General features: G+C 37.4%; 1 protein-coding gene across 1 annotated transcript in view; it reads left to right on the top strand.

Moving 5' to 3' along the window:
• nfatc1 (nuclear factor of activated T cells 1) overlaps positions 1 to 20,959 on the top strand; it is a 67,485-nt gene extending 46,526 nt beyond the window's left edge. The window contains exons 8-10 of the mRNA XM_020939321.2: positions 510 to 642; positions 3,953 to 4,462; positions 19,400 to 20,959. Of these exons, the coding sequence (XP_020794980.1) occupies positions 510 to 642; positions 3,953 to 4,462; positions 19,400 to 19,455 (699 nt within the window). The 3' untranslated portion in view covers positions 19,456 to 20,959. The remainder of the gene's footprint in view (positions 1 to 509; positions 643 to 3,952; positions 4,463 to 19,399) is intronic.
• The last annotated feature ends 4,022 nt before the right edge of the window (positions 20,960 to 24,981 follow it).

Raw genomic sequence — 24,981 nt, forward strand, 5'->3', positions numbered from 1 at the left:
AGGCTGTCTAAAAGTTCAAGATAAATAGAAAATAGATATTCAGTTAGTTTGTCAGTTAGATATTCAGTTAGCATCACACCCTCAGGGAATGTGGACGTCATATGAAAAGTATCAGGCTCTGAGTATGTTTGTGTCAAAATAGTTCAGCGCTTCACCTCACAGCAAGAAGGTGCTGGGTTCAATTCCCAAATTGGACAAGATCTTTCTTTATGGAGTTTGTATCTTTGTGTTTGTAACTCCAAGTACCCCACTTTTGCCTTTACCTCCAAAAACATGCTACTCAAGAGTCATCGAATTGCAGTGGCTCAGTCAGACCTTACCTTTAATCTGAGCTCTGCAATTTAGTTTAGAACTTGTGTGTATAATGACAAATAAACTACTTCAATTGTACCTGTTTACTAGATGTAAAAATACACAGTTTCTCATGCTGTGTTGTGTGTGCTCTCTTGCAGATAATGTTATTCTTGATCACATAGTACTGTAATATAACAGTTTTTCTCCTGTCACAGAACACACTGGTGGTGGAAGTCCCTCCGTACAGGACCCAAAGGCTGTCGGCTCCAGTTCACGTCAACTTCTTCGTGTGCACTGGTAAACGCAAACGCAGCCAATACCAGCGCTTCACCTACGTCCCCGCCACTGGTCAGTCTGAGTATTACAATATAATATACATACATTATTGAATTATTGAAATAAACCAGTCAACTTAAACCACCAAGGATGTGTCAAAGCTTTCCTAGTTTGGTCTTGATTTGGGTTGGGTTTAGTACAGATGTAGACTTAGCTTGGTCCTGTTCAACTCCTTTTAGTTTAGAATTGGACTTGAGTCACCATCAAACCTTTTAATGTGCAATATATTGATGAAGAGAATACAGACAATAGATTATAATATTGAAACTAATTTATGCCACTGACACATTAACCCTAAAGCAGGATTATCTGCCAAAATACTTGTACACTATGTACATCATTCATAAAAAATCATGAACTGCAAAAAATAAATAGGGGGATGAAAGTGAAAAGTGCTTCGTTTGTGTCTACAATGAGTCATAGAAGAAGTTATTTATTGAACTTTCACCCACTCAATCTTATTGCAGTACAGAGGAATAACAAAAAATCCCCAGAAGTGCAAAGAAAAACCCATGATAAGTAATGACCTGCAAAAATATTGTTCCATTTTTTATTTATTGAGCGATAAATTGATGTAGTTTTTATCATGACAGGCTTAGAGATAAAAGAAATAAAAGTGCAAAATAACATTCAATTGGCTATTGGGATAATTCTGGTAGATTTGCATTGTGTATTCATTAATATGCATTGTCCCTTTAAACAAATAAATCTAAATTCAGGTGATTTTGAAATTACACTACATGCAGGGTCATGTGAAATTGTTGAGAAGTGCATTTTCAGCTTCTGTGTTTTTTAATAGTCTTCAGTAAGGATAGGCACTCCACTAACAAGCTACAAAAACTACTGCATCCCCTCAGTTATGAGCAAAAACATGACGTTTGTATCTAAACTGCTGTTTTTAACTTGTACTCATTAAACGTAAGCTGTAAAATCAACAAACATTGGATAATAGTTTTTAATTTTACTAAACTTTATTATTACATTTTATATTGTTTTTACATGCGAGACAGACTGTATTGCTTTTGTCTGGTGGTTTGTAAGGGAGGAACAAAGCTGCATTATTATTTAGGGAACCCTCCATAAAACGTGTTATTTTTCAAACCTGGATGTGACCGCTCCAACTCAAAACTGGGCGGGACAAGGGATATGGGGGGACATGGGAACTGCAAGTCTTTTCAATAGAGAAGTTACCGCCAAGCTAAATATAAACACAAACTTTAATGTAAAAAGTAATTGGTGAAGGTTTGGATGAAGTTTGTATGGGAGGTTCAAAGCTTCATGACTCATTTGGACCCAGCCTGAATGTGAGGGCGAGTGACTGTCCTGAAGTGAATGTACTGCATTGTATTGGGATGAAGGAGAGAGAGGGAGGGAGGAAGGGAGCGGGATAGGGAGGAAGGAGGGGAGGCAGAGAACGAGGAGAGAAAGAGGAAGAGAGAGGGTGAAAGAGACAGTGGGGGAGAGAGAGGGCTAGAGAGGGGTAAATAGAGCGAGGGTGAGAGAGAGGAGGAGGAAGGAGAGAATAGGGGGTTGTAAAAGAGACCATGGCAGAGAGAGAGAAGCAAAATGGAGGGAGCAATAAGAGAGGGAGAGAGAACAGAGAAATGGAGACTGAGGAAGATAATACAATATATTTATATAGCACATTTTAAAACAACTAGGCTGCACCAAAGTGATTTACAGTAGATCAACATATAAAAGTACACAATGTGTAGTTATGAAAAAGATAAACATAAGTTCAAGAAATGAGCTGAAAGCCAGGTGGGAGAGGTAGCAAGAGAGGGAGAGACAGAGAGAAAGGGAGAGAATGAGGGTGTGAGAGAGAGGAGAGGAGGGTGTGGTCAGTGTCTTCTACAGGTCAAAGTCGAAGAGAAACTTGGGGAAAACCATGTGGTTTGGCAAAATGAGGTAAAACGTGAATAGGGTGCGTTTTCAGTGGCGCTGGTGGTTAGCATGAGAAGCTTAGCATTTAGATTGAAAAGGTTGTTTAAATGTTTGAGGAGCCAACAGTTTTGTCATGGACCCAACATTTTCAACTTTAATAGAATCACTAATTTAAACAACCACTGTTCTTAAAAGTGTTTTTTTCAAGTTGAATCAAAAGAACCTATTCATGGGTTTCAGAATGACGAAAAATGAGTACTGTTGGCAAAATGATTAACAGTGTTTAACCTAAACATTATATTTTATGAATGGAGGAAGTCCTAAAAATGTTGCATATAACAAGAAGCTGAAACCCAATAGGTGCCATGATTTTGACCACTCAAACAATATAATATTTTATTTTGAATTGATTACTGCTATGGCAACTTTGCAAATTTTTCATCTGAAACCAATAACTAGTTACCTTACAGCCTTCATTGGACTATTCCTTGATTTCAGCTTCCTTTTGAAGACTTTTTCCCATTCAAAAGATATAACATTTTGTTTTAAATTATTAACCACTGTGATTTCGGTCCAGATTTCTCATTATACTGAAACCCATGGATAACTAAACAATAGAATTATTATTTATAGTCTTTGTCATTTCAACCACATGTTTTAAGCAGTTTTAGGTCCGCTGTGAAATGTCCAACTTGTACTAGAACACCGGTTTTATTCTTAGGTATCAACATTTGAGAAGTCTTGTTTGCAGTGTGTGTAATTCTGTCTTGTCCACTCTCTCTGTCTGTCCTCTGTATAGAAGAATAATTCATCTTAAAGTGACTATTCCCACATGTTGCTTCTGCTGCTACGACATATTTCTTAAAACACATTCTGAAGAATTATCGCGATCCTAAATCCAAGTCAAACAGGACTTTTAGTGTCCCGGGCGCTGGAAGTTTCTCATGTTGGTGACTCAGTCTTTTATGGGTTTGGAGTCTTTTTAAAGTAAGAGTGGTCATACAAGAAACAGGTCCAAAAAACTCACTGTTCAAGGCTATATATAATGTTCACTCAAGTTATGTGGCTATTCATGCACCAAAAAGGAGCCTGTTTAGCTGGTTTAATATGATGCTGAAGTAATATAGGGTTAGTAACATAATTGATTAGTTATTAATGAACTCAAGAGTATGCAAGTTTGCCCTCAGTTGTAGATACATTTGAAAGAACAGACTTGTAATAGAACAGTTTTAATATTAAGTGGTTCTTCATGCTTCAATCGATTTTTTGTGCATATAGCAAACTGAAATAACTGAAATTATAATTACTGAGCCACAAAAATATCAATGTCATTTTATCAATTTAATCATTGTAATTCATTTCACTCCTAATCATAAGCCTATAAAATGTGATGATGTAATTTGAAAATTAATTATCCATTTCTTTTCTCTATCCTCAGTCCCAACTATAAAGACAGAGCCTCATGACGACTTTGACAGCTCTCTCGTCTGCACTTCGCTGCCTCTGCACCCAAAACCGTACTTCCCCCCACCCACTCTCACTCCCATAATCCTCAGCGGTCCTGGGTCACCCTTCTCCTCTACTCAAACACCTCAGCGCATCACCCCGAAGCCTCCACCGCCCATACCTCCTGCCTCACCCAGCCCCAAACTCCACAGCCTGTCACCCACGGCAACGACCTTCAACCTCCCCATACCCCATGTGTCAATCATCCAAGAGACACCCGGGCGGTTCGCTTCAAGTCCGCTGTCCCAACCGTCCACGCCAAGCCCAGAATCGCCATTTTCTAACAACAACACTACAAATGTTCAGCCCGCCCCCAGCCCCTCTCCTCTGCCCCTTCCACCCAAAGACAGGTCTAGGGATGGAGCCAGCACCCCCTCGCAGGGAGCTCCCGTCAGCATCAAGCAAGAACCACAAGAGCTGGACCAGATGTACCTCGATGATGGTGAGTACCATACGTTTGCTTACTGCTTTGGCTCTAGCTTTGATTGAAAAAAGTACAGGCACCAGAATTTTTTTTAATGGCCTCTTTCTGATAGAAGTTAGACTTAGACTTAGACAAACTTAGTTGATTCACAAGGGAAATTATTTGGACAGAGTAGCTCACAATCACAATAAATATAATAACAAAGAGCAACAATATAAATGGTAATAATAAATTCAAAGCAAAAATAGCCACAGACTGGTTTAATATGACAAAATCATATAAATGTATGTACAAGTAAAAATAAAATATAGAAATATAGTAATACACATTTATCTCAGGTATATACAAGAAGTTGTAAGGAGAAACAGTGCAAAGATGAAATAATGATTGACAGGACATGGGTTTATTTATTACATAAGGGTACAGTTGTATGGAGTATTGTATGAATGTAGTCCTGTATCTGTCACTGTTTAAGCAGAGATGTAGGAGCCTGTTGGAGAATGAGCTTCTCTAAAATTTCTGTTAAATTTTAGTTAATAAAATATTAGGAAAGAATGGAATAATTATAGACAAATATGGAGTCTTATTCTAACAGAAACCAATCATGTTGTTGATCCAATAAAGAACTTACCTCATGGAGACCAGATTTTTGGTAACAACACAGTACCCACACATATTTATACAACATGTTGAGTATAGGAATGAGGATTGAACCTCAAACTGTTTGGTTAGGAGTCAAATTTGTCCAGTGTATTGCTGTGACTTTTTTTTTCAACTGCAGGTGGTATTTATTGCTCAAAAATATCTTAAAAAACATATATTTTTGTGAGCGTGACTGTGAGTGGGGTTGCCTCTTCACAGATCTAACTTGTAATGTGGCTTGCAAGATTCCATGGAGATTCTTAAGTTTATGGCTATACGGTGGAACATTCTAAGTACATTTCCATGGAGACAAGCAGGTGACGGACCCTCCACCAGAAAAGTTACAGAGTGCAACTTTAAATAAGAAATTGCTTTAGCACTGTATGGCAAATTGTAAATGTTCTTATGAGAGACTTGCAACTTTGAGCCAGTGACTAAAGCCTTTCAAAACCAAAACACTTAATTTTAAAATGTGGAAACAGTGAGCCGCCAAATTAAAAGACAATGAGGTTTTTATATAAAGACCTCAAAATGGCGTCCGCCCTGCACACTGTCCGCAGGTGCACTGGTGTTTAATAGGTATCGTATGAGTCACAACATGTACAGCCAGGAATGGAGAATAACTTTGGCTCAGAGAAGTCACTTGTGCAAGTTTGGTTTGAGGGCAAAAACTGTCCCTGTTTTCATTTAAATATAACAATGAACAAAGCACATTTCAGATGCAATTATTTTAGACAAGAGTGTTTTTGTCACAGGATTTTATTGGCTCATAGTTTTAGCGCCGAGAACTATTTCATTAGAGCTGTTTGATATATAGCCTTGAAGGGATACTATTCATATTGGTGTGATTTTAACTTTTGCTGCAATATCATTTTTTCCATTCACTTTTCACATGTTAATCTGTTCGAAAATCAAAAAACACATTTAGAGAATAAGCCAGCCATTCACAGACTTAACACATGCTTCTTTACTTATGTAGGATTTTTAACTTTTAGTTTATTTCACAGACCTCCTCAGCTAGGGCATATAGGTTCTCAATACAATTATCCAACCTGAAAGCAGAATGAGCTCATTACTTTGGGTTGCCATTTACACTGCTCTGGCATCTAAACCACTAGGAGTTTATGCAACACGTACTGTATATGACAGTCATGTTTTTCTAATTCTAACTTGGTTTGGTGGGGTAATGCCTAAATATTTTTCATAGCTTTACATCATTTAAGTGGGAGTCTACTGGAAAAGATGAGAAGAAAATTACAAAAATGCAAGAAGTAGAGTTGAGTTCTAAAACAAAATCCTTCTACCTGTGTCATCAACACTGAAAATTTCATCCAAAATGTAGTGACAATTTACGTACAAGGAAGGCATTTTTCTGACACTTTAAACCTTCATTTAACAACATAAATGTGTTGTCATTTATTGTATTAGTGTATTCATAACTATTGTGTAATTTAAACATGTTTTGATGCTTGTTAACATCATGGTTGCTAGGTAACTAATGGAATTACCCCTACACATGTCATATCTGCTGCCTGCACAGCCAGGAAGTGAAATCATAAACTAGGCAAGAGTCTTAGTCAAACCTTAAATATAATGTTGTTAATGATGTGTTAGTGAAATAAGTAATCTAACCTGTCACATGCACTCAGCTTTGACATGGAAAGATATGATACATTTCTTACCAAAATCCTGTAGCTTTAATTCGTTTATCATGAGTCTTCTTTACCTTTAGTTAACCTCTCTCTTTACATTTTGCTCATTGTAAAGTTTTGGCAAAGACACAACATTTCTCATTCTCCTCAGCCCTGTTAATTCATTTTATTATGAGCAGCGCATTTGGTTTGAGGGGCAGGGGAGGTCAGTGCGGTCGCATTTTGATTTGGTTTTACAGCATTGCCCCTGACGCTGTTGCGTTTTCTCTTTTCTGTGGAGATTTAATGAAAGAAAGTGGGACTAGAGCTGCTACTTTGGGATTTGAATTCCTGAAGAAGCTGCCAGAGTTTGATCACATCATAAAGTCTCTCTTTTGACCCTGTTACTGACTCCATCCACAGAATCATGATCTCACTGGTCTCCATGAGGGGCTGGTGTGTCTTTCAAAATAAAGTGCAAAAGATGGAAGATGTAAAGGCTATAACTTAGACTTATGTAGAATTATTTATCTTTGTCATAATATCATGGGTTTCAGGTTCATGTTATAGTCAACATTTTGATGACTTTTCAGCACTGAAAAGGTGTTGTTTTAATGGTTAATCACTATAGCAACTGTTGTAATTAATTTAGTTCAGCATTCTGTAACAAATAGTATGTCATTTTTGTGCTTGTGAGTTTTGCCTAACACCTTGGCAGGGGTTAGGCATCATTCATTCATTCTTTTGATCATGGTCTTTTCAAAATCATGTGCATACATTTTGCACAGTACTGTTAATTGGATAGAGGTTTCAAAGTAAATAAGTATATGAAGGAGCAGTAGATATAGACGCTTTAATGTTTCTCAAATTCAGGCATTGTTTGGTCTAGACTTGGTCTGGACTTGGACTTCCTGAGCTGGGCTGGTCTCTGCCACTTCCACTCAGTGTCTGGAGTAAAAACATTCACACCCCTCCTGTCTGTAACATTTAACTATAATAAAGCCAAATAAGGCAGGGATTTCTCATTGTACTTTCACTAATCCACGGGTAGTAGAATAATTGAAAATGAGGACTGTTGCCCTAGTGATTAACAATTTCAAACTAAATATTATATCTTCTGAATGAGAAAAATGTGGTAGATAACAAGAAGCTGAAACCCATGAATAGATAGTGTAACAGAAGTAGCAGTAGTAATATAAGTTGCAGTGGTAGCTATTGTTGTTACAATACAGCAAACATTTCAAACTTCATTGTAATACTATAAGAAAAAGGCTTGATGTCAATAGGCTACCACAGTGATAATAAAAACACATTTTCTTAGACAATAGAATGTAATTTTCAACTCAAAATAATACCATTACCATTAACACATGGCCTTACACTAGTTCTGATATAGAACATTTTTAAAATATTCAAGAAAGATCCATGTGTTCTGTTAATCTGAATACATTTTCAGTATTGATTCAAATGAGTATCTAATATTGCTAGTCTTAGGCTGCGTTCAGACTGCAGCCTGAAGTGACCCAAATCCAATTTTTTGGCTTCTATGTGACCTGTATCTGATCTTTTAACGACACAGATCCAATTTTTTCAAATGCGACCCAGGCCACTTGGATATGTGGTCCTGAAACTGATACATATCCAATCTTTTGACATGCGACTTCAGTGTGAACGGCCAAAGTGCATTCATTCGACCTACGTGTTATCAACAAGCCACAAACGTCGCTATTCTGTGCTGAAGTAGGCAAAAATTGTTAATGAACTCCGTGTCACTGAAGTGAAGCACATCACCACTCACCACTCTTGGCTACGTCTCCACATCCACACGTTCCTTTCAACGGACGTCACTGCCGCTGTCCCGCAAAACGCCACGGCCAAAAACCTCGTCCTTCTCCTTCTCAATCTCCTCCTTAAAACAAGTAAGTTGTACATGTTCTGGCTCCGGTACGAGAGAAACTTTAAAATCGCCAGGTGCTCAAAGCTCGCGTCCATGTTTGGACAACTTCCGTAAACACAGAGCACGCTCGCTGCGGTTGACGTCATCGTGTCCTCCAGTGCGCATGCGGGACACTTTTGAGCCGTTTACTGTTCACACTGGAGTCACATACAAGACGCATTTAATTGGAAATGTGAACGACCTCACAAAAACATCGGATTTCACAAAAAAATTGGAATTGAGCGTTAAGCCCTGCAGTCTGAACGTAGACCAAGTGGCCTGGGTCGCATTTGAAAAAATCTGATCTGTGTCGTTCAGACTGTCATTAAAAGATCAGATACAGGTAACATAGAGGCCAAAAAATCGGATTTGGGTCACTTCAGGCTGCAGTCTGAATGCAGCCTTAGTATCTATTAGTATTTGGATTTTGATACTCAACAAATCCTGGTACAATGGAATTTGCGGTAGTAGCACCAGCACCAATTATCTACTTCATGCAATACTGTTGTACCGTGTCTATTTCATTGAATACTTCTATTTTACAATTGTCCTTGCAGTAGGCCATATGTTTTTCTCGAGTTCACTATTTGAGTTCTTGTTTCGCTCCTGTTTCTCATCTGTACCACTGCTGCACAGCCATAACACACTGTACTTTATAACTGTAAAAGTGAGCCTACCATTAGCTTGTGTTTGTGTTGGATGTTTATATGAAACTTTAGCGCTCGTGGCTAACGTCATGCGCCCCTCACTTCATTAAAACATTCAGTGTGATGCAGTGATTTCCTGTATGGCTTTGACTCAGGTGAGCGGTGGCTAGTTAGCGTTACCTGAAACTCTGACGCTAATGCTAAAATGATACACAATTATTCAAAAATGGCCGCCATCTACACTGTATTTCACCATTAGACATCTGCAAAACCATTTTATCTTATGTAATGTAGGTATGTTTCAGTAATAATCCCCAAATGACCTTTTCCCACATTATATGCTTTAGTGTCTAATAATGATTACACTGGTCCAAAAATAACACATGGGAATGTCTGAGTGGAAATGCATGAATGTCTGTTTGAATTCACCCAAGTTACAATTATGGCTGGACTGGTACCACTGTGTCTAGTGCATGACGTCTGTGTCTGTGTTTTAGGTGTACAAGAGAGGTGTCTTATGTACTCTAATATATTTTGCTATTTATTATTTTTATAAAGATGAACTTTTCTGGTCAAGGGTTTGCTACCTGCTTGTCTCCAAGATGTTACTGTATGGCATGTTCAAACTATGGCCTAGGAGCCAAATGTGGCCCTCAGACCAATTTTTCTTGGCCCTTGGGCTTCTAGGTGAATTGGCCTATATTCATTTTACAGTATTTTGTAAAACAAAAATCCACCTTGATTAAGCCAATATCAAAGATTGGTCCATCCACGCTTAGATCCTGTTAAGGCTCTAAACAATAAATACAATTTTTTTAAATAATTCATTGTATTCGTCTATGGCTCTTGATTGGCCCTCAATCCTTTGACACCCCTGTTCTACAGTGTAGCATTAAACATATCTGTCTTCACAGAGACAAGCACTTGACACCATCAGACCAAGTTACAGGTCAGATCTGTGGAAAGGCGAGCTCTCACAGTAAGAAAACATTAAATGCATAGCAAATAAACCACTTGTTATTTAATGAAAGTAAGAAAGATGTGTTTAATAGCATTGTAGACCATTTCAAACAGAGAAATAACATCTCCATGGAAACAAGCACACGGTGTATCCTTCACCAAAAAGTTTACATGGTGCACCTTTTAAAATGAATTACAATTTAGTTTTGGGCTTGACGTTTAAATAGTAGTAAGTGCGACCACGGCAAATAGCCAAGCTTTATTAACTCCACTAAACCTCCAATATAGTGTTGTGTGGGTCATCTTTAAAATCAAAGCTGCCTCGGGGCAATCTAACAATGCAATGGCAGTCATACCACACCAATTACAATTACACAATATACAGAAACAATGTGTCTTCTTGCACAAAGTTATTAGTGTGAGTTGAATGAAGTGGAACTGGACCTCAAACCAACTGCTCTCTAGCGCATGTCTGACTTTTACATTTGTTCCATTTCCAACTCACATTATATTTCATACTATAAATTCATATGTTTTGAATCTGAGCCATTTGTTGGGTTTATTATAGAACAGTGCACACAAGTTGTTGCAAAACTGGATCTATATCATTTTTAAATCAATGTCCTCCCCGTGTCTAGTCTGACAAGGACAAAAGTACAATAAAAAACTCCACAGCAACTCAAATAAACAGTCTGTCTAGAGACCCTGGTTTATTTCTTTCATCTTTAAATTCTCAAACATTTTCATATGGGACATCTTAATACATGTTCTGTAAAGTCCCTTTAGATTGAGCATAGCAAAAACGACTCAACATAAAACTTGCAAAGCTTTGAATTTTTGTCTTAAAAATAACATCAAGAATGTCCAGTCCCACATATGTTATTCATATAGTGCACAAAGGTGAGCTGGTAACATGAGGAAAATGTGTATATGATGTCCCATAGCTTAACAGGATTAGAGGGTTGTCCAAGATTTGAAACTCAAATATGAGCAATAAAACTAGTATCAAAACTCAATTCAGAAATCAAACCAAGTTTCTTCATAGAGCACATTTAAATCAAGTACTCATTTATACAATATAGATACTGAAAAATCTCACATATGGGACAAAATGTGACCCTTTTGTAAGAGTTATAGATTGGTCTTGATCTAGGCCTATATTAAAACTAGTCTCCAACCACATTTAAAAAGAAGGGGAAAAAAAGTGTTGCACTGAAAATTCTATTCTGTTGTCTAAGCATTGTTTTGTGGATTCAATTCTCAGAACTGGAATCATGTTTGACTTGTGACAGCACCGCAGTCTTACAGTGTATTGACATGTGGAACCATTGTTATAGGTCATTGTGCTCAAATTGATTATTGAAAAATTTGGACAATAAATTATAAAATAGCCCACATTTCTTGTATGATTTGATAAAAGTCTAAATGTGAATGATCCACTACAGTAATTATAATTAGACGTGACATTTATAGCTGGCGTGAAATCATAAAATGTAATGCATGATCACTCGCAGCAGTGTGTGGTCTGGAGAGAGTACAATAAAATTCCCAATCAATGACCCCGGTGGCCGTGAAGTGAACTGCAGTTTTATGTTTTTGTTAAATTATGGTGGCCATGGATGAAGTATTTTATATTGCTCATGAAAGAAACAGATTGTAAAGGGGTTTGAGTTCATACAGAAGGAGCATGATTGACGGTATTAAGACTTGTAAATCTGTGTTTTTGGTGACATTTTAGTTGGATCAGTGTTCACATGAGTTCATGTGCCCAAGCACTCTGCACACACTGAACAGCAAACACGTGCTTAGCTTAGTGCTAGCTAAATAGTTGGGTGCAGGGGACAATCGGTCATTAAAAGGAATGATGAACAGGGTTATAAATTATATTTATGGTTAGGATTAAGAAATGATTAAGGTTATTATTAGGTTAAGGTTAAAGAGAAAGAAGGCTCTGTGACTCTGTGCCGAACTAACTTTGAATTACACTACAGGACACTGTGCCCTAATATGACATTAAACTTAGAAATATAATGTTTACTTATGTTGAAATATTGAATAAATTCAGATAAATGCTGGTGTATCTTTTCAACAAGCTAGCTTTATTTAGACAGAGCTATCGATTTGATGTTCCAGCATATCGTTTTGATAAGGTGCACTTATATATAAAATATTTATACCATTAGCATGTATTCACTTATAACCCAGTGGTGCAGTTTTATGCTACTGGTCTGTTTGCTGTGCTTGTATGTGAAGAAGAATTATCTGGAAGTAGTGTACAGTTGTGTTGAGTCCAGGCCACAAGCTGAATGTCCTTAGATGAAGTGACTGTGATCTCTCTGGTTTACTGCCCCCCTCCCCACAACTTCTGTGTAACGCCAGCACAGGTAGATGACAAGACCTGATCATTACATTACAGCCATATCAAGTTGTTTCAATTCCAATATCCTTGTGTTACAGTGAGAACTTTTAATTCAAGTATCAGTAGCTACTCAGTAGACATGTGCCTTCTTACCACAAGGTTCTTGGTTCATTTCTCACTACCATACCAGTACTGGCAGGCAGTGACGGCTGGGTCAAATACCAAATGCTGTTACCATGGAAACAGATTGGCTTAATGTCATACTCTGGAACATACCAGGCAAAGAAACAAAGGTTACACAGTGTACCTTCAACCTTAAAAAATAGATCTTCAAAATAGACCTTTGGGGTAGAAAAAGCAACACCATTTAAACTTTTCCTATCCCCCTTCTGTATTTGATCAGTGTAACTCATTGCTTCTCTCTGGAGCAGGGCCTGTTTTAGGTCAGTGTTGTGGTTCTCATAGATCGATACATCGACTCAGTTCAATTAGACGCTCCACTTCAAATGTGGCACCAGCTCTAGAACTGGGCCATGGCAACGCACTCAGCAACACAGGAAGTCATGGCCTCAATACTAGGCCCAACGCATTCAATCAACATACATTTGTCTGTTCTTCTTATGGCTGAAATGAACTGTTGATTTTACCACAACTGCTGTCACATGTACTTATGGTGGGCATCACTTTTTTCCCCTGTATTTATTTTTTTGTGCTTTGCTAAGATGCTAAAATACTAAGAGTATCCACAACTATGGTTAGGTCAAAACAAGAAGATATATCGAAATAAACACTTTTTTTGCTGCTGCGGCTGCTGCTGCTACCACCATCCACCACTACTACTACTACCACTACTACCATCACCACTAATGCCACTTCAAAGCTGCTGTTCTACTTTCCTGCTACTAAATTATTCATTTTCTTTTGTACATTTGTTATTGCTTAAAAACCACTGCTACTACTACTACTACTACTAATTCTTCTTCAGATGTTGCAACTCTATCACTGACAATAGCACTTACCCCAGCTCTAGTGTTTTTCTGTGGATGCCTTTCCGTCACATATATTCCTCAATGGGACACAAGGGGACACTCTTTGAGCCTAAATCACACTGTTATGGGACAGAGTGCTGATTGGATTTAGCAGTGAGTGAAATCTTAATGTTGAATATTTACAGCTGTCATTGTGGTTCACTGGAATAGAGACACTGGAGTGGGACAGTGGGGTTTGGACTTCTCTGTTTTAAATCCAGATGTGGTCAAGGCCAGAGCCAAGTCAAATGTGAGAGAGAAGGGTTGGCCTGTACATTACAAATAAGAGAATGAGTCTTTATTTAAACAGGCTACCCATGTGTAAAGCCAGATTATTGTCTTTAAGGCTGTGTTCGCTTGATGTGTCCTGATGTGAGTTCATTTTTTACCAGCACGCTCCAGACTTTGTAGGTCCTGTTCTAGACTTTAGTCCTTGTTTAGGCCAGGGGTAGTTCAGGGTCTTAGTTTGGTCTCATTTTTGTGGCTGTACATTATCACTGATTAAGAAAATAAATGTAGAACGAAGTAAGCCCAGAATAGTGGGTGTATACCGGTGGCGATTGAAGATTGCTAAAAAATGCAAGAATCACTCCAAATACAACTTTGAGAGAGGAAATGAGAAGGGGAAACAACTGTAACATGGTTAAAAGCTCTGAAAAGTCCATTTTGTATAATAGGTCTGCTTACCATCTGTAAGTTTAGTTTAGTTTTTTTTGTTTTGTTTTACCAGTAGATGGCAGATGTGAAACCTATCCCCCCCCCTCATCTGTGGTCCTCTTCTGTCAGGCAAAAGCTGCCACAGTCACTATGTTTACACGCACTGAGAAATCTGAGAACGCTAAACAAAAGAATTCAAATCATGTTTGCCCCAAAACCTGTCAGACCACTCTTGTCCCAGTCTACATGCAGGCTAAAGAACCAAATAGGTACGAATAGGGGCTGCGAGGCGTTCAGGCGCATGTGGTAGTTTAGCGTTAGGACTACAACTTAAACCACAGCTATAATTGCTAATTAAAACAAGACATCATACATACAACCACACTTTTATCAGTTTAAATTAGCAAGGACAGTTATCTTTTTTTTGTGTGTGTGCATGTAAATGTAATGAGAAATTTGAATAACAAAATAATAAAAGCATTTGTAGCCGTGTATTGTGCAAGGCAAGACACTTCATCCATTTTGAATATACCATTTAAATGATATGTTGCTGTGATTGGAGTTTTGATGTAGGAAGGTTGTAGTTCAAGAAATGCTGCCATATTTCCACCACTCTGCCCCATTACAACTGTAACATGAGCAGGGACTAGAGTCAATGAATCTGACTATTCTGTGCTTTGAGTAGCTATAAAAATGCTTTGTTATCTAATCTATTATTTTTTTCATGTATAAGTTGGCTGTAACATTTTTCATCATTGTTGGAGTGGATTCTTGAACTACATTTTGAGTTTATGGAATGAAGTTGGTGATATCACTAGGGACCTTGGGTTTTCTCTGAGTTATATAAGAGTCTGGCTTTGGACAAATATGTAATAAAAGTATTTAAACTTGAAAAGCCTGAGACAATCTGGATTTGTTAAAGCACATTTTTGAACCTCTCATACACTTGGCTGCCAGTTGTTTTTTTCAGTCAGATGTGCTGCTGCTGTCCTCACTCTATAATGACTTCAGGCTGTTAGAATCTCACTGGGATCTTCCTCTTTGTTCAAATCTGTCAAATAAACTTAGTAATGACACAGGTTTGGACTATTTTAACTGTTTGGGAGTATAAGATATTCCATTGGATATTATTCTGTAAATTCACAGATCATTTTCCATAGTTTGTATTTTATAGAATTGACTTCTACAGACACACGTTTAGAAATAAATCAATGAACAGCTGAATATGGCTTCAGAGAATGAGTGTGAGACTGAATTGTACTAATAATGCATTTGATTGAGGTTTTTGCACTCTCAAATTCACACCAAGTTAGTAGTTAAAGTACTTCTGTAGCCTTCCCATGGAGAAAACCTACAGACTACACAAGGAAGGCTGCTAATCTGCGCCATCAGCTCCTTTGACGATGCACAGTCTCAATTTATTTATATGTAGAGAAGGCAAAGTGTAAAAGTGTCTTGCCCAAGGACGCAACATGGCATCAATCAGCCACTGTGTAATAGTGGGTAAACCCTCTAATCACTGCTGTCCCATCTTGGTGAGCTACCACTGACCAAAAACCAGGATCTAGGCAAATCACAAAGGCTGCAATTATTTAAAAAGGTGATATTTACCAGAATACATTTTTGGAGCTTTCTTCCATCTTATAATGCTGCTCCCTCATCAAAAACATGCCTGAAGAGGTTTTAGATGTCTTTCACGCATGTTTCATTACTTTAGTGATCTCTCCAAACCCTGTTTAGCTGTTAGATGTACAATTCTGTGCAATGCTCCGCCCACAAGCCAACATTATCCATGCTCCCACACGACATTTCTCCATAAAATGCAAGATAGAAAACAATCCACTACAGCTTCACAAACCTGATACAATGTGCAGTAGTTTCATGCACGCAGATTGTGGTGTGATAGTGCTCTGAAGGGGGAGTGACTTAGAGTGGTGAGCAGAGAGAGGAGTGACTTGTTAAACATTACGTTGTTTTTGGTGAATGTAGCATTTTCAGAACAATAAAAAGTAACATGGTAATCTAAATATGGTCTGAGTTAGCAGTTAATACGCCATAGGAGTCTAATACCCCCTCTTTAAGTAATTTAGGTAGTTTACTTGTTTCGAAATATTTCCTGAAATGCATGTGATCCTAGTATTATAGTTTAGATTTTCCAAGTCTCAGCTACAATTGATTACTTTGATAAATTACTATTAGATATTTTCCATAACCATTCAGCCAATAGTTTGGGTCCAAGCTGCCCATGTAATTTCAAAATAGCAGAGCCAAAAACAGAGGCAAACACAGCCATTCCAAGTCCAAAAATATGCTCATAATTTTATCCTTCAGAGTGTGTACAGTAACCCCCCTCTTTGCGGCCCCGTCCCCTCTCTGACCTCTGCTTTTGCTGGAAGTGAGTTATATTTTCGGCAAAAGGACTGCCCCGTTTTGGGACCTAAATTCTGCAGTAATGTTGTTGTGATGAGTGCGTGGGTGCTTGGGTTACGGGGGGGGGGGGGGGGGGGGGGGGGGGTGCTGTTTGAATGGGACAGAGGGAAGACCTGCTTCTGTCCAGGGACACCAGAGCTGGGGTGTTCCCGTTCACACTGCCTCATATATCCACACAGCTGCACTGGCCCCTGTTAACAAATGGGAGAGGAAATATACACTTTAAAACAGTCATACGAGTGTTGAAGGAGAGATAAGATTTCAATGAGTCAGTAATTTTATTGTGGGTCTGAGGAGAAGTGTAATAGCATCAGTTTAGTTTTGGGAACTGAACCATCTGACTGCAGTCGGTTCAGCTATGAGTACTACCGCTGCTGATTACTGCATTTGTTGCCACTACTTCTGTTTACTGTAAGCTACTAGTATGACATACAATATAACCCTGTTTCTCAGTGAAGGTAATAGTACTTGGACAGGTTCTAGGCGTGAATTTTTTGGGAAAATATGGCTTTAACTATGAAAACTGAAACGTCTGAATGAAAATTATACAGTATTAAATAGGGATGTAACAATAGGGTGACCATTTTTCCATTTGTGAAAACCCTCTCATCTCACAACCTGTGCACATGGCCTCCCGCTTTCCCGACTGGGACGGAGAGCGGGGAATTTCTTGTGCAAGTCATCATTAAATGTGTATTTGCACTTCGGCATGTTGCAGACTGACCAACTGTTTCTGTCTGCTCGCTCCTTCTGAGTGTACAGAGAGCTATGAGAGCCGCTCAATTTAATGTCCCCAATGAACGGTAATGAAAACCCGGAAAATTCCATCACTTTATAAAAAAAAAAAAAACCTGATGCCCAGGACAGGACGCAAAAAATGGACATGTCTGGGGAAAAAAGGACGTTTGGTCACCCTATGTAACAATAACGAAATATCGTGATATTGTATCGTCAAAGTTCTCACAATAATATCGTGGACCATCACAATATATATCCAATTACAAGTCTCTTTGCATAAATTAAGAGTTATGGTGCAGCAATAGCTAAAAAAAGACAGAGGGAACTACATAGACCATGATCCTTTGCTCCATTTCAGTGTCGACTACATGAAGAAATAACAGTTCTAAGCACTTTTAAGTTCTAGTTCATTGAATTAGGTCTTGTCAAGGCATTTTAAGAGTAAAACGTAGCATATTAACAGTTTTGTTTGCCTCCACAAAATATTACAATAAATGTCCTACTGTGAGATTTATATTGTGAAAATATCATACCAAGAGCCTCCCCACCATATCGTGGGTTTTCCCACGATACCGCAATAAATATCATACTGTGAGGTTCATACTGTGACGATATCGTATTGTGAGACTTCATATCATTACACCCCTAGTATTAAATTAAAACCTGTATTGTTCTCGTATTCCATCTTGATTTCCTCTATTTGTTTATAATAATCATAATAAATTCAAATATTTATCCTGTGCAATTGTGAAAAATGGACTTGAATATTTAGTTCCCATCTTTGCCTTTCAGATACCACACAAGCTGCTGGACTAAAGAGCCATTTTCTCATAATGAATGAGCGTTGGGTCCTGTATAAACCCATGAGAAACACTGTATTTCCAAGTGTTTAAATGAGCCACAAAATGATTAGTGTTTCTCCAGGGCCCTCGCACCTCTATTTTTCACTTCTGCTCATGCCTCTGCTCCCGTCTCTGCTCCTTTCCTGTTTCTGCTCCTGTCTCTGCCCCTGTCTCCTGCATCTACTCTTGCAACTTCTGCCTCTTTTCTTGTTTCTGCCTCTGCTTCTGTCCCTGTCTTTACCCCTGCCCTGGCTCCAGTCTTCTCATTCCTTTGCTCCTGTCTCAACTCCTGGTCTTCTGTCTCTCTGTCTCTGCTCCTGCACCTGTCTCTGCTCCTGTCTGTGTGACCTCAGCTGCTGTTTAAGACTCAGAACAAAACAACACCTGGGGCAGACTTTGCATCATGTCTCCAGACACTGTCGGTCACATTGGGACACACACGACCTAATGTAGGAAACAACACATCCTAACGCAATTAGATCTGCAAATAGATTTAGACTGGAGGATTGGGTTAGGATCCACACTCAGTTTAGGATTGACAGTAATAATAACTATGGTACAATAGTCTTAAAAAATATAGTATAGTGTACTGACAAAATATAAAGACAAAAAATATATTGTGTTCTTTAGTGTGGGATTCTGATTCTGATTTAATTATACTAGTATATTGACAAAGAAACTTAACTTACTTAACTTACCATTAAGCTATTCCTATTAATTCATATTCAGTCTGTGACCTGAAAAGCTTCTGTTCCAATTGGTGACATCATTAGGTGGTACTCCAAAAAGTGTTTTTAAAGTCCAGACCTTTTTTTTTTTAAAGATTTTATTTTATTTATTATTGTATGGTTGTGTGTGTTTTTTGTTGTTGTTGATGTTGTTGTTTTTTAATCTGCCAGTACCATGCATAGAAAAAATACAAAATAAAACCCCTGCATATCTTCTGTTTTATTCTGTCATTTTAAAGAAAATTACAGGTTCTATTATAATGTATGAAGTGGGTCTACTAAGGCTGGTCTTTTCTATTTGATTTTTTTCCTTACTCCAAATAATAATACTTAATTCCTCTCTATTTTCTGTTTCAGTCAATGAAATCATCAGGAACGATTTGTCAAGCATCTCCGTCCACAGCCATGCGTAGCTTCCTGCGTGAGAGGTCAAAGGTCACACCAAAGACACTACTCTTCCTGCCTTTTGTGATCGGATGACAAAAGTACTGCACAAACTTTGATAAAATTTGAACATTAACGACGACCAGGGTCCAACTAAACGTGCCTTGTTTTTGGATTGCCTTCAATGTTATCAGGAAGAATAACGACTGATATTAACCTGTAAAAATGAAGTAGCCACCACCGTAGTTAAGCTTTTAGACCAAAACGAAGCATTCCCTATGTGTCTTTCTGATTGTAGTTTGTAAATGATTCAGTGCCTATTATATGACACATGTATTTGTATATAATGTAAACAGCAATGCTCCATATCTAGCATTTGAAATCGTTTAAGTCGTGCCTTTAACTGGAATTATAAGTTCATGTGTTTATTTGTTTGTAATCATATAAACACTTTTTTTTTTCAATTTTTAAGTAAGAAAAGCACTAAAATGTTTTGCATTTAACTTTTTTCTCAATGAGTGTGTCGTTAAATTCCTGGTTGTAGCCTACCTAACCTGGATGTCCTCATGACAATCATAGCTAAAACATTCAAAAACTGAATATTCATCGGTTTCAAGTTTTGAAAATTTAGGATTGTTGCCATTGCAATGAATGATTTAGAATGGTGTTGTATTTGTTGTTGTATTAGTCGTTGTATTAGATGAAAATCATGATACTGAAAGCCATAAATATGTTTCTTATGAAGAGTCGAATAAAACTGAAAACAGGGCTGTGGACAGAATATAGGGGGACCTGGGGCCAGAAGGCTCACATAGCCCCCTTTAAACCACGACAATCATTTGGATGTTATGTACCTAATTTTTTATACTTTTGATAAAATAATTGAAATGGCTGTGGTACAAATATAAGGGAATCTCAACTTGCAATATTTCTGATGTTTCTTTCAACCAAATGAGCTCAAATGTAAAATAGCTTTATCTTTCTAAACCAGTTGCACTTATAGCAGGAGCAGTTCATCTCAGTTTTAATGATGCTGGACAATACAACCTGGAAGCTACATGCAAAATTAGCATTGTTAGCTAATGCAAACTGCACAAAATTACCCAAAGAAATGCCGCCAAAAGCAATATAAATATAGCAATGTATAGCCTACCATTTTGTATTGTTTGTATTTATTCTTAGCATGAGCTTTCAGTAAAGAATTTTTTTTATTTCAAAATGTAATGTATTATCGTCATCTTTTTCCATTTTATGTTGATCAAAAGTAATGTTAATGTTCATCAACTTAAAATGTCATCTTAATGAACATAACATATTTAGATGGAAAAAGGCATAATTCAAGTCAACATGACATTTTTGAGTGCTGTTTAACCCTGTTTATCTCATACTACCTGACACTGTGGAGACATTATATTTCCTGTTTTGTATGTATTTTGTATTTAAGAGTCTTAACCAATGGGAGAAGCCATAGACATTTACTGCACAAGTTATTATCCTGCTTCATCCTCATTTTGTTTATTTGTAATAAATGAGCATCATCTGTTATTGTTCCTTGTGTCTTTGTCACATAGAGAGATATGCATCAAATTAATTAGGCCTACTAATAATAACAACAATAATAACAATAATCTTACCACTACCACTATTACTGCTACAACTACTTCTTTATTTATTTTTCGTTTATTTAGCAGGGACAGTGCACATTAATTAATATTTCTGTAAATGTACCAGAAATAGCCAGAGAGGCTATTTTTCATCTGTAGTCCCTACTACTAATAATAATTATCTTACCACTACCACTGTTACTACTACAATTACTACTACTTTTTTTATTTTTGGGATGAATGAATGGATGCTGTTGTTTGCCAGAGACTTCCACCTTGCTTACCTGTGTCAGGTGCAATGTGACAGATGTGAGTTTCTCAGCAGTTGGCTCAGGTGGAGGAGCAGTCCTGGTACTGCAGGAGATGGTCAAGAGATCTTAAAATGGCCTCACCTGTTAAAAAGAAGCTCAGTGGGGCTCTATGGAATGGGCATGGAGATTTGCCTAGAGTGCTTTACGAAATGTGAGCCACTCTTCACTTCTCTCAGCGAGGGGTCATTAACACCAGGACAAGTCTGTCTTATAGTCATGTGTCTGGCTGGTGTACTGCACTCCTACAGCCACACTTCTGTTTGTATTACTATTACTGCTACAGCTACTATTACTATTTCTACAATTACTACTACTACTACTCGTAGTAGTAGTAGTAGTAGTAGTAGTTCTGCAGGAGTCACCTGCTCCTACAACTTGACTCCTGTTTGTATCGAACCACCAACACCTGCAAGGGGTGTTGACTACTATCTTTACTATTTCTACAATTACTACTACTACTAGTATTATATTACTACTACTTTTATTACTACTATTATTGCTACTGCTACTAATATTGCAAATATAATTGCTACTAATACTACTGCTACCATGACTACTACTACTACTACTACTACTACTACTTCTGCTTCTGCTACTACTAAGCCCTAAAAGCTCACGTGACCAAACCTCACCAAATTGCCTTTAAATAACTGCATCTTCTGTTTAGCTATTTCTTTCATTTGTTTGTGTATGTCTTGATCTATGTGAAGTGTCTTTGAGTGTCATGAAAAGCGCTATACAAGTGTTATGTATGTATGTATGTATGTATGTATTATTATTATTATTATTATTATTATTATTATTATTATTATTATTATTATTATTATATAATTATAATCATGTTTGCAGTGTTTTCCATGTAATCCATGAGTAAATTCTAAATCCAGTAGGCCTAAATGCCATGTTTAAGTAAAATATCAACTGGGTCAAGTGAAACTATGTTACCTCTTTTTTTTCCCTTCCACCCAATAAATATTATTTTTAGCAGGATTGCCTAGGACGGTACATTTTAGCCATGTTTAGATGCACACTGCCCTCATCAGGCTAGAACTATTGTGGCAGGTTAACATTATATATTATTATTATACTATTATTTATATATAATCACTTAATGATTATATATAACATTATTTGCATGTAAATTTGTTCTTATCCTTTACATTCATCTAAGCAAACATTTGTGGTTTATGAAAATGTTGCTGCCTATAGATGTTTAGGTTGTTGACTTTTATGAAAAATATGTGTCCCATCTTTTAGGAAAATCAGGGTTCTCTCCTCTGTCAAAGTCATTTTCACCAGAGAAACGGCTGAATGCACCTCATGGTAAATATCTTTAAAAATATCTTGTTTTGTTTAGTTTTATTTAGAAATAAACATATATGCCTAATAATATATATGTTGCTGAGGAATAAAATGTAGCTAAAAATAATCTAATTATTGTGCTGAATATATAGGCCACAGAGTTCATATTCTTTCTATTTGGGTTCTATTAAAAGAAACAAGTCAAGTTTAATTTACATTTAGCATATTTCAAAACCACTTCTAACTCTAAATGAGCATTGCATTACAACTTTCAAAAACTATTAGGCTATGAAAGTACAAGTGGAGATTTTTTTATGTATTTTTTCCCAACCAAGTCAGCTCTTTCTGCTAAGACTCTGTTAAAATAAAGCTCAAATTCAGCCTAACTTGAGTAACAGTGCTTCTAACAGAGTATTGCTTTCAGTTAGCTTCACACAGGGAATGTTGATGATTGGAATAAGGAAGGGTTTGTTGTCAGATTTCAAGACACGAATGCAATGGCAAAAGTGTGGGTTTAAAATTACCCATAATAAAAAATACATTTGTTTTAGTTGACGTTTATATAAAAAGGTCTTGTAAGTTTGTCTTTTTTATGTTTTCGAGATGAGGGAGGACACTTCACAAACATGTCAAAATTCACAAACATGTCCTCCGAAGAGCAGTGTGAGAAAAAACCCGGGTACCAGGCTGTCCTGACTTCCCTGGACCTCATGTCTCTTCTTCTGGGACAGCCCATGTCAGCTCGCCTCCTCTGGATCACCATCACCTCCAAACAACCGGACATCCTAAACTTAAACCTGGCTCTGTTCTACAACCTGTTCTACTGTCTCACATACTTCCACATCTTCATTATTTTCTTCTTTCCTCTGTTGCTAAGCCAACTCCACAAGATAATTTTTGTCTATGTTCAAGTTGGTGGACCCATGCAGTTGTGTTCTACCTGCTTGGAGAGGTTCATTGCTGTAATCCATCCTACTTACTTCCCTTTGCTCAAAAAGTACAAGTGTAGAGAGATTTGTGCTGCTTTAGTCTGGTTAGTCTCAGTCCCCCTCGCTGTTATGTATGTATTCACTGAAACCTTTGAGAAACTGGAGGTCATAACAGACAACCTGCCCATCTCTTTGATGGCAGTTTTGAGTGTCATAATGTTGTATACAAGTTTCCAAGTAGCCAGAGCTCTCAGAAATTCACCTGTTGGTAAAGCATCAGTCCACCCGGCTAAAAAGCGAGCATTTATCACGATCTGCGTCACCTCTGTCACAGCTATGACCTGCTACATCCCTGTTATGGTCATTGATAACTTCAAGTTTGTAAACGAGACATGGTACAATTGTAAGCTAGTCCCATTGTGTATATTTTTCTTGTCAATTGCGAGTCTTGTGCAGCCGCTGTTTTATCTGTACGCCAAAGGAGAGTTTAGCCGCTGGAGATGCTGTAAGAAACCAAGTTAGACAAGTCAGAGTTCTTATTATGTGTAAAATCTGCTCGCCTTGTAGTAGATCAGGAGGGTCCAAACTATTTTCACTCAGCGCCACATATTTGACATAATGAGGAAAAGGCCAAAAACTACAAGACAATTAAGTGTTTGGAATGTTGCATTTGAAGTAGATTTGACTGAACCCCATACCTTTAATAAAGTCTGGAAAAGTTATGTTAAGTCTGTATCACATCAAAGTGTTTGGGTTTAAGTTCTGATAGCAATATATTTCAAAATTAGCATTAAAAAGTTCTACTTATGTAATTCATGCCAATTCAGCAGGAAGCTTGAAGGCCAACAAAAACTGAACTCAGGGCCAGGTTCGGTCTCTGGGCCATATTTTGGACAGTTCTGAGTTAGACCTTTTCAAATCTGCTGAAATGCATGATTCTTGTTTAGTACTTAATATGCGTGTTAATACTAGAGCAGTTGGTAACACTTTAATAGTTACAGTGGTAATAGTCTTAATAAAGCATGAACGAAGAAGACCTAATTCATAATTAGTTTAATAAATGATTTGTCTTCCTAACTAATTAATACCCTAACATCTAACCCTAATTACTTAATAGAGTTGTTACTAAACCTGAATAATTCTTAATATACTATTTGTTCACTATGAATTAAGTATTTGTTCATGCTTTATTATGGCTAATTAAAGTGTAGTTATTATTGCGTGTGTGTTATCGCACAGTTTTAATTATGTGCAAACTATGTACATGCAGAGGATTTTACATTCACTGAGGCCCAAATCTGAATTTGAACCCGATCCTAGCAACAGTCATTGTGTACATGTTTGCTTAAATATTTTCCTCTTATTTATGTATAAAGTGTACGCCTGTTTATTATTTATTTTATTTTTTT

Source organism: Boleophthalmus pectinirostris, unplaced genomic scaffold, assembly GCF_026225935.1.
Source record: "Boleophthalmus pectinirostris isolate CB_2022bp ecotype Guang Dong unplaced genomic scaffold, ASM2622593v1 HiC_scaffold_21, whole genome shotgun sequence".
In the NCBI taxonomy this organism is placed as follows: Eukaryota; Metazoa; Chordata; class Actinopteri; order Gobiiformes; family Gobiidae; genus Boleophthalmus; species Boleophthalmus pectinirostris.